The sequence below is a fragment of the Mauremys mutica genome, chromosome 15 (genome assembly GCF_020497125.1).
Source record: "Mauremys mutica isolate MM-2020 ecotype Southern chromosome 15, ASM2049712v1, whole genome shotgun sequence".
NCBI classification, from domain to species: Eukaryota; Metazoa; Chordata; order Testudines; family Geoemydidae; genus Mauremys; species Mauremys mutica.
This window is the reverse complement of record NC_059086.1, coordinates 28,694,572-28,705,231: the sequence shown is the minus strand read 5'-3', so window position 1 is coordinate 28,705,231 and position 10,660 is coordinate 28,694,572. Positions and strand designations below refer to the sequence as shown.

The 10,660-nt window shown below is 48.7% G+C and overlaps 1 protein-coding gene across 1 annotated transcript in view; it reads left to right on the top strand.

The window, feature by feature from the left end:
• The first annotated feature begins 2,493 nt into the window (after positions 1-2,493).
• LOC123350611 (butyrophilin subfamily 3 member A2-like) overlaps positions 2,494-10,660 on the top strand; it is a 28,843-nt gene continuing 20,676 nt past the window's right edge. The window contains exons 1-3 of the mRNA XM_044989263.1: positions 2,494-2,563; positions 3,771-4,118; positions 5,988-6,272. Coding sequence (XP_044845198.1) covers positions 2,494-2,563; positions 3,771-4,118; positions 5,988-6,272 — 703 coding nt within the window. The remainder of the gene's footprint in view (positions 2,564-3,770; positions 4,119-5,987; positions 6,273-10,660) is intronic.

Below are 10,660 nucleotides of genomic sequence, written 5' to 3'. Positions count from 1 at the left end.
GGCCGCTTCCTGGGAGCCGGGATAAGTGCCGCCGGGACCCTGCACCCCCAACTCCTATAATGGGGCTTATAATGCGTAGGTTTTAACCCCGCCCTCAGGAACATCATGTCATTCTCAAGTGACCTTGGATGGGCTCAGAAGGGAGGTCTCTTTGTGGGAAGGATGTCCATTGTTATGCTCCTGGCACACACAGAGGAGTTGGATATAAACATAAATCCTCTGGCTGGAAGGTTGCAGCGGAACACGGCTTTAATGCTTAGAATCCAGAACAATAACACACAAGGACCCAAATCAGAGAGAGACAAAGCAGGCTGTTCCCTAAAGCTGAGAGGCCCAGGTCACCCTATGTTGCTCTAGGCTGCTCTCTGTACAACTGCCTGCTGCTGGACCCAGATCACACACTTCCACACCGGGCCCTCCCCTGCCAGAAGGACCAGGAATACCCCCAGAGCATTTACAGTGACAGTTTACAATTCTAATGCAATTTTTAATGCACCACACATATATGGACAGGCTTTGAAGGAGCTGGAACTGAAACAAAAATAGATTGACAGATGCTAAGGCCAGAAGAGCCCATTGTGTCTATCCAGTCTGACCCTGTGTACACAGACCAGAGAATTGGGGATAGGATGTTTGAGGCTCTGAGCAGAGCTGAGACGATCCCTCCTGATCCCCACCATATGTCTTACTGATATGATGGTCTACTGATATGATGGTCTCCCATTGACGTCAAGGGAGGAGGAGTAGGTATCTAAGAGTGCCCCCTGGTGTCTGCAATAGCCACTGCCAGCCCCATCCATGTCACTTGGCAGCATCACTTACAGAGGAGGGTGACTTTCGGGCAGGCTGACCTGTAGGAAGGTGCCCAGATGTCATCCAGTGGCCAGGGTGTGAGATGGACCTGCCTGGGCCTGATCCACACAGCATGTGAGTCTGTCACAGCCCCAGCTGCACAGCCTGGATCTTTAGCTCATGGTGTAGGGCCTCATGCAGTTAGCTGTGGAGAGCCCCAGGTCACACATCTGCTGTGCTGTCCCAGGTGGAGGCAGGCACAGAGCCAGGCCCCTTCTGCAAGGGGGACAGCAGTGTGGGTACCAGTGGGGTTACCTCAGAAGTGGCCCTGCTGTGCTGCAGGCTCACCTTGCACTGGAATCGGGGGGGACACCTGCACCAATGGATGGTCAGAGAACCGACAAGGGGAGGAGGAAATGGGGATGGATACATGGCACTGCCAAGGGGTGGAAATTCCTAGTGCCAGGCCTGGGCAGGTGGCAGGACAGCCTGGGAGGGGTTGTAGCCTGATTTGGGCTGGGTTAGTAGGGTCGGTGGAATTTATCCACTTAATTTAATTTAATTTGATTAATTAATTTCCTAATTAATTAGTAATATTAATAATAATTAATGGATATTAATAGTATGGGTTTGGCTCGCCAACGTGTATGATCAGAAGATAAAGTCTGTCCTGAATCAGGCTTCACAGAGTTTATAAAAGGAACTTCGGGGTATATGACAGGAACTTACACTGAGACAGAAATAGTCATAAAGACCTTTTATTAAAATCAATGAAACAATAAGTAAATGTTAAAACAGTTCAAGATTACAAAGTTACAAAATATCACAGTTCTTTAAGAGATATATTTAAGATAATATATTGTTATAAACTCACTCTGTGCAGTAGCACTTTGGGTGTTTATCACACCTCTGATAGAGGAAGCTAGTTTAAGATTGCGTTTTGGTTTTAACTCTACATAAACTAGGTGCTTTAGAAGGTAAAGCAGAGGCAGAAATTAGATTCCTTTATACTTACAGCTTTGAAAAGAAATAATACCATGGCATGTTAATAGCCTTCGTAGATGGGTAGCATCAATATGTAGATGGGGTGGAGGCGATGGAGTGTAAACAGGAACAGATAGATGGGTGTATCACCTGCCTAATGGTGATTTGTTTCACCTTTTCTGGAGCATTATTCGGAAATCCTTCCTCCTATGCCCAAATTTCATCTTCCCCCCCCCCCACACACAGAAATGTTAGAGTACACCTGCCACATGTGTGTGCATATGAGTGACAGTTATGTGCGCATTTGTGGTGTTAGATTTATGGGCAAAAATCCCTTTTTCCACCCTTTACTGTTATTGGTTCAGTTAAAGGTCCCCAGACATCTGCGTAGATATTTTGTCTTATTATTACTTTTCTAAGTAAGGGTCCCAAAGGTTGCCTTCAGCGTCATACAGGATGTCTGTAGGTATCTTGCATTTCAGCAATTGCAAATCTATAAATCTATAAGCCTATTACATACTTAAATTTATCAAAAATACATTTTATACAGACCAACAGATTAATCCTCAGGGCTACACGGTGAAATCCTCTCCTGTCCCTGGGGAGCAGCTCTGTCTGGGAGCAGAGTGGATCCCTGCACTGCCGGTCCCTCATGCAGTCTGGGGAGTGTTAACCATCCCTGATCTCTCCTTACAGGTCCCTGCCTGGGGTGTCCCCATGGCGACACGGTGGCGGCTCTGTGTGTGCAGCCTGGGGATCCTCCTCCTGGCGCCGTGTTCTCTATCTGGTAAAAACATTTGAATCCCAATTATTTCCCTCCCTGTCCCCCATGTACACTGCCCCCTGCAGGGCTGGGGCAGGGGCATCAGAGGCCAATGACACCCCCCGACCGGGGCCTCCTCAGTCCTGCAGTGTAAAAGGGCAAGGCCCAGGAGGTTGTGGGGTGGGGATAATGTTAGGGTGACCAGGACATGTCCTAGCTCTGGGTGCCAGGATTGTTGGATCTTGTAGCAAATCACACAGTTCCCTCTCCCCTTGAGAGAGGCTTCCAGAGCCCCCGACCCTGATCCCTTCCTGTCCTGACAAAGGCACCGTGCTGCTTGACCTGCCTCACTGGGAGCCTGGATTCTCGTGGCCTGCAAGGCTGAGATCTTCCCAGCGGCCTGAGGGATGGGGGTCCCAGTTCCCATTAGGATGAATGGGAGCTCATGAAAATCTCCTTGGTGGCTTTGAAAATCTGCCCCTTATGCCTCCCCACCATTAGCCACACAGTGAGTGTCAGGTGCTGCAGCTCAGTAGTTATTGCTCTACATGCCTCATGGTGGGATGGACGAGCCTGGAGACCCTTCAGACACAGCTATTGTGCAGACATAAATCACCCTCAGATGCTTAATTTCCCCCAGACACCGACCACCAAAATGGTGAATCCCATCTGAGTGAGTTTCTGTTTTGGATCTATTGAATCCATGGCAGGGACGTGCATTGGCCCAAAGATCCATCAAAGACTCAATACTTTCAGGCCAGGCAGAAGTCTCCTGAGGTGGCCCCTCAGCAGCCATTGTGGCTCTACATGGATCTGAAACTGATTCATCAAAGAAGTTGCTTGTAGTTGAAGGAGCTCGTAACTGGGTGCCATGGGGCTCTTCAGGGTGCTATGACCTGGCAGGTGGCTTCCAGACGGGGCCACCCCTTGCCAACAGAGTGTAGGTAGGTTGCAAGACAAGCACCTTTGGTAGAGTTTCTGGGTGATTGTAGGACAGGATTGGTGGTATGTCTTCACTGCCTTGTGTCCAGACTGAGTAACTCAGTTGAACGACACATGACTCAGCTTTGGGACCTTCTGCTATGAGCTATGCACGACTGAGGAAATTTTGATTAGCTCAGTGATGCCCCCTCCTCTTCACTCACTGTGTCTGTAGGGCTGGGGTGGGGCTCAGAGATGTCCCCCTCCTTTTTCTTGTTACTCACTGTGTTTCTGGGGTTTTCTGTTTCAGAGGAGTTCTCCCTGGCTGGCTCCCTGCACCCTGTGGTGGAGGTAGTTGGCCAGGATGTGGTGTTACCCTGCCAGCTCTCACCCCAAGCTGGGCTGCCCAGCATGGACGTGCAGTGGAGGAAAGCTGGGCCAGGATTTATTCTGGTTCATGAGTACATGCATGAGGATACCCAGGACCTGCCGGGGGAGGGTTACCAGACCCGGACATCACTGTTCCTGCAGGAGTTCAGCAGCGGGAACGTCTCACTGAAGCTGAAACAGGTCCAAGTGGCAGACACTGGGACATACCATTGCTTTGTAAGGAACCCACAGTGGACCCTGGAAGCCACCACTGAGTTACAGGTTGCAGGTGAGACGGAGCACTAAGGGGTGTATAAGGATGAAATGTTGTTGCCTCGGTAATGATGTCCAGGCTGCTGGAGCTGTTCCAGCTGCTCAATGTTTCCATTCTTGGAGCTCCAGTGTTATCAGTACTAGCAGATAGTGCAGCCTGCTGATTCAGCAGACTTGATGTTACTCATAAAGAACAACCATCAGAATAGTTTGGTGACAAAGGCACTCAGACAGATTTATTGCCCTCAAGGCACAGTCCTAGTGCCCAGGCTCCGTGGTTACCGGTACATTAACACATGAGTGCCCAGTGGCTCAGTCAGCAGTGGGAGTCCCTGCTGTCCCCTCGGCCACACAAAGGGTTAAAGTGAGATACCCCAACATTTGTAGACTGAGGCAAACAACTAGGATAAACAACCTACATACCACCTTACGTATTTCATGACATCTCTTTGTTACCTCCCCTGGTTCCTGATATTTCAGACAGAACATCTCTATACATTGTTCTGTCAAGCCATCTTATCTTGCGCTAGATTCGGGTGTATCCATACCAGCCTTCTGCAAAGTATTTACATAAATATCTCATGCCTAGTACTTCTTGCGAGTGCCTATGTTTTGGCAAGGCTAGCAGCAAATTTGCTAAGTTAATGTACTGGACAGTGAACTTGGAAGCATCTACTTTAATACATGGCCTGACTTTGGTTTACATCTTCTGGTTCAGGTCTCAGATCTTGCACCAGGCCCAGATCTCCAGGCTCTCCCTCCACTACTGGGGGGACTATGTCTGGGCATCCAGAGCTTCCTGTACCCATGCAGGTGCCCCTGTACTGAGCCCAGCACAGCAGCAGGGTCCTGTGCTGCAGGGAGTGATGTGCAGGATACAGTAGGGGGTGCTGTCCCCTCATACTCAGCGCTGACTCCACTGTGGTGCTAGCAGGGTCAGTGTTGCATTAAACAACCTCTTTTCAATTAGATGTAAAGCTACAGTCCTCAGCTCTCATGCTCATTACGGTGCTTTATGAAGGAGTGGGACCTTTACTCCGATGTTCTGCTCAAATCCCAGGTGAGGTCATAAGTACATTTGGCCTCTCTTAAAACTCCCCCTGCAGTTTCCAAGGGCTGGGATATTCTTTATTTATTCCCTGGGCACTGACCCTGCATTCAGTGCTGCTGCACAAGGGCAGTGGAAGGGATGGTTTTTGTCCTTTTAGCTCACTGGGTAACGTAGCTCCAGACAATACAATTCAGAAACATCAAGCCCCAAGTGAGGGGCCCTCCTGTGATAATGCAGAGCATTGAGGTTGTTTTAAATCATCTCCAATCTTTGGTGGGTCCTAGTTCAAAGGATCCACAGGAGACATCTTCTTTTAGAGAGAGATTCAAATGAGGGGAGGGTGGTTGTGTGCAGCACAGGGAGAGGGAAATCCAAGCATGAGGGTGGCTTCGCCTGGGGCACTGCTACCAGTGCGGGAGAAGGACATCAGAGGGACAGTATGTAGAAGAGTGGCACAGGCGGAGTGGGAGCAAAGATGTAGGCGGGGTCACCATCCCTCACTTTCTGCTCTGTACTGAAGTGCAGTGATCGTGACAGCTCCTGGGCTCCACCCCAAAAGTGGCTGCATTTCAGCAGCAGGTGCAGAGATCTCTGTATAGCAGTTTCACCCTGCACATTCCTCAGTGAGATTTCAGGGCTCAGTGCTATATGGAAATGCAAGATGGTATTATTTAATTTCCCGAGTTGTCAAGATGAGAGGTCCCAGGGAGGCTTTGCATGTAAGGGAATGGAGTTTTCCGGTCACAGCTCACTATACCCAGTGGTATCTGGGGAATCACATGGTGCTACCAAAGACACGATTTCCTGATACAGACTCTCTGTCTCTCACTGTAGCTGTGGCTCCAGTGTTCATTGACGTGCTGGGCCCCCGGGGTCAGGGGATCGGGCTGGCCTGTAGATCTGCAGGCTGGTTCCCCAAACCTGAACTCCGGTGGATTGGAAAGAACTGGCAGAACCTGGCAATGGAGATTGTGACCAACATGACTCAGAACGTGGAGAACCTGTATAGTGTTGTGAGTCACGTCACTGTCACAGAAGGGGAAGACAATGGAGACATCAGCTGCATAGTGCGGAATGGCCTGCTGGAGACCGAGAGGCAATCGGCCATTCACCTCTCAGGTGAGTCCTCACACGCAGAAGGGGTCACCATGGGAGCGGGGGAGGGATGGGGTGCTGGGTCACTTGGGAATTGCACTTGACTAGGACCTGTTTCTGGTATCGAGACAGGAAATGTCCTTCTAATCTGATTTGTGGGGCTGGAGGTTTCTGTGATATGGATAAACTGCCTGTCAGAAGCTGAGCTGAGTCTTGTGAAATGGGCTGAGGAGATGACCAAGAGATTCAGGGTGTGTCTACACTAGAAATGCTATAGAAGCAACACTGTGGTTTAAACACTTGCTACAGGGACAGGAGGGTTCTTCCATGGTTGTAGTAAATTCACCTCTTTGGGGGGGGGGTGTCTACACTAGAGCTTCACGTCCTCTGTGATGTATTTAAGACGACCGAACTCTATAGTGTAGCACAGGTGTCAGACTCTGAAAGGGGTTTGACTTAGTGCTCATGAAACACCTATAAAATAATATCAAAATCAATGTAGCCCACATTAAATGGATTAAAAACTGGCTAACTGATAGATCTCAAAGTAATTATAGTGGGGAATCATCCTCCAATAGGGATATTTCTAGCAGTGTCCCACAGGGACCTGTTCTGGGCCAATGCTATTCAATAGCTTTATCAATGAGGGGGAAAGAAATATTAAATCATTGCTGGTAAAATTTGCAGATGACTCAAACATTGGTGGAGATGTAAATAATGATGGTGACAGGTTGGTACTACAGACTGATGTGGAGCGCTTGGTAAGGTGGATTCACCCTAACAACATGCTGTCACAGATCTAGAACCAGTGCAATAGCCCCAGTTTTAGAATAGTCTCTGGGAAGACCTTTCATTGTGACAGACCCCTCTAGGGGTCCTACTCCCCCATCCCCCAGGGAAAACCACCTGGCTTCACCACCTCCTGAGATTCAACCCCTGGGCCTTCAGCACCCCAGTTTCCCACTGAGAGCTCCATTCAGCAAGTCCCATGGAGACAGACCCCTAAAGGAGACTGGTACAATATTGGGGAGCAATGTGTCTCCTCTGTCAGCATTTGTAGTGACACTCAGCCAGTGTTGTAAAACAGAAGAGTTTATTAGTCGATTGACGCACATAGAATATCAGGGTTGGAAGGGACCTCAGGAGGTATTTAGTCCAACCCCCTGCTCAAAGCAGAACCAATTCCCAACTAAATCTTCCCAGCCAGGGCTTTGTCAAGCCCGACCTTAAAAACCTCTAAGGAAGGAGATTCCACCTAGGTAACCCATTCCAGTGCTTCACCACCCTCCTAGTGAAAAAAGTTTTTCCTAATATCCAACCTAAACCTCCTCCACTGCAACTCGAGACCATTACTCCAGCACAGGGCCCCCTTGGTTAGCACAGAGAAAAGAAAGTTACAGCACTGTCCATCCTGGGCACCACAGTGCCCAATGCCCTGTCCATCTGACCTCTCTGTCCAAGTTCAGGTGTGCCCCAGCTGCTTCCTGCAGCCCACACTTAACTTCCACCTCACATGCCCCAGTCCTTTGTTCCCCAGCGGGACAAACACTGCTTGGCTTCCTGCCAAGAGGTGGGCCAGCCATGGTCATTGGATAAATGACCTGGCTGTCCTATACGGGGGCACTCCTTTGGCCCTTCTCCACCATCTTCATTTTTGGCTTTGTTGTCTAGGGTTTGGCTCTCTTGTCCTCTGGAGACCTGGGTCCTCCCCATCAGTGGGGCTGAGGGGTTGTGACGAGATGGATCACAGAAAACCCCTTGGGAACTGCCAACTGATGTGCCAAGACTACTTCTGCCCCTGCTTTCCCTGCCAGCCTGGGAATCTAGCACCCTGTCTTGTTAAGCCAGACACGCCAGTCTGCTCCAACACAGACCCAGGGTCTGAACCACATGTCCCAAAGCTGAGACTTAACTGAAAGCAACTCACAGAAGAGTTCCTGTCTTTAACACTGAGATGCCCAACTCCCAATGGGGTCTAAACGCCAAATAAATCCATATTACCCTGTATAAAGCTTATGCAGGGTAAACTCATAAATTATTCGCCCTCTATATCACTGATAGAGAGATATGCACAGCTGTTTGCTCCCCCAGGTATCAATACATACTGTGGGTTAATTAATAAGTAAAAAGTGATTTTATTAAATACAGAAAGTAGGATTTAAGTGGTTCCAAGTAGTAACAGACGGAACAAAGTGAATTACCAAGTAAAATAAAATAAAATATACAAATCTAAGTTTATTACAGTAATAAAACTGAATACAGATAAAACCTCACCAGTTCCAGTAAGCTTCCTTTCACAGACTAGTCTCCTGCTAGTCTGGGTCCAGCAATCATTCACACTCTCTGTAGTTACTGTTCTTTGTTCCAGTTTCTTTCAAGAATCCTTGGGGGTGGAGAGGCTCTCCCTTTAGCCAGCTGAAGACAAAACGGAGGGGTCTCCCAGGGGTTTAAATAGACTTTCTCTTGTGGGTGGAGATCCCCTCCTCACTCCTATGCAAATCCAGCTCCAAGATGGAGTTTTGGAGTCACATGGGCAAGTCATCCTCCTCCTAGCCAAGAATTTGTTGTCCCGACAAATCACACTCCCTATTATACCAACTCACTGGTTCCCTCCAAAAGGCCTCAGATAGCTCACTTTAGCTTCCACAAGCCTGTGTGCTAAATGTATTGGCTCCTCACTAGTCACCCCAGGTGCATCATAAGCTAAACGTTTTACTGGTCTTATTACTCTGTCTTATCTATTGAGAATCTCTGTTGCCGTGGTAGAGGGGACATTCTCTTGAGCAACAGATGGAGAGGTGTCCTCTGAGGGTCCCTCGGCTACTGACATAGGCCCCTGCATTTCTAGTTCTAACAGTGGCAGGTCCAAGGTGCCCAGGACATCCTCCACCTGTATGTCTCCACTGTCCAATAACCTGTGTGTGTCATCACACAGAGGTCCCACCAGCAGCACAGGGGTGTCAGAAATGGGCTGAAATACTTCCGCCATGGGGCTTAGGGCAGAGGATGGGGAGTCTCTTTTGGTTCAGCTGATCAAGACTGAAATCTTGTCTCCATTTCAGGATATACCATGGTTGTGTCTTCCTCCTCAGACTCACTCTTGGATGTGCTGCATAGGGGTAGGTTAGCTGCAGGAGGGCGGCTGTCCGTGTTGGATGGTGGCTTTGATCTAGCACCTTTGTTCTGCCCGGTTGCCCTATTGTGGCCCCTCTCATAAGGGGTGCTTACCAATTCCCCCACAAGGTTTCAAATGCACTGAAATGCACAGTCTTTAAGAAGTCTTTCTTCATGTTCCTCCAAGGTTCTTCCAGACACAATCAGGTCATCCAAATAAACTAACACTTGAAGTAAATTCATGTCTCCCACAACTTTCTCCATAAGACGCTGAAATGTGGCAGGTGCTCCAGAAATCCCTTGGGGCATGCGTTCAAACTGATAAAACCCTAATGGGAAGATGAAGGCTGTCTTCTCCTTATCTTCTTCTCCCAGAGGATTCTAGAAGTATCCACTCCGAAGATCCAACACAGAGGACCACTGGCTTCCCAACAAACAGTCTAAGGTATCTTGGACTCCGGGCATAGTGTACTGGTGAACCACAGTACGGCAGTTTAGGGTGCGGTAGTCAATACACATCCAGATTTTCCCATTCTTTTTACAGCCCACCACAATGGGTGAGGCGTATGGGCTGCGAGCCTCCGTAATGATGCCATTTGCAGCCAGCTCCTGAAGATGTTGTCGCACATCTTCCATCTCAGAGAGAGCAATCCTCCTAGATCTCTCCCTGAAAGATCAAGAGTCATGTAGTCTGATGTTGTGCTCTACTCCTTTTGCACATCCCATATCTCACTCATGCAGTGAGAACACCTTGGATCTTTCACAAAGTTTTCTCCTCAGGCGATCTTTCCACTCCTCTGACAATGGTGAATCTCCAAAGTCAAACTTTGCTGGGTCTATTGTCAGAACTTGATTCTCGCACTGGGGTTTTACAATTGATTCAAGCTCGAAGAGGTCTGCTATCTTTTGTCCTTGCTTCACAACAACATCACAGCTTGTTTCATTAGCAATCAGTATAGTCACCTTTTCCTGAGCTTCAGCAGGTAGGGTTATGACTCCACTGGGGACCAGCACTCCTTCTGGGAGCTCTCCTTCAACTGGCTGCTCTACCATTGCTAATGCCCCTTTACAGCCTTTCAGCCAGGTACTAATGACAAGCACTTCTTGCTCCATCCTTGAAGGCACTACTAAGGGGGTTGTGCCCACGTACTTCAGTGCCCCAATTGGTAGCTCAGATGTCTCCTTTTTAATGCTTTCAATCTTCCTATAGGCTTCAGCACAAAGCATATGGATCATCAGGGTGTTCAGGTATTGGTCCCCATCCCCATCCCATTGTCTGCAGTAATCCGCAAGCACCT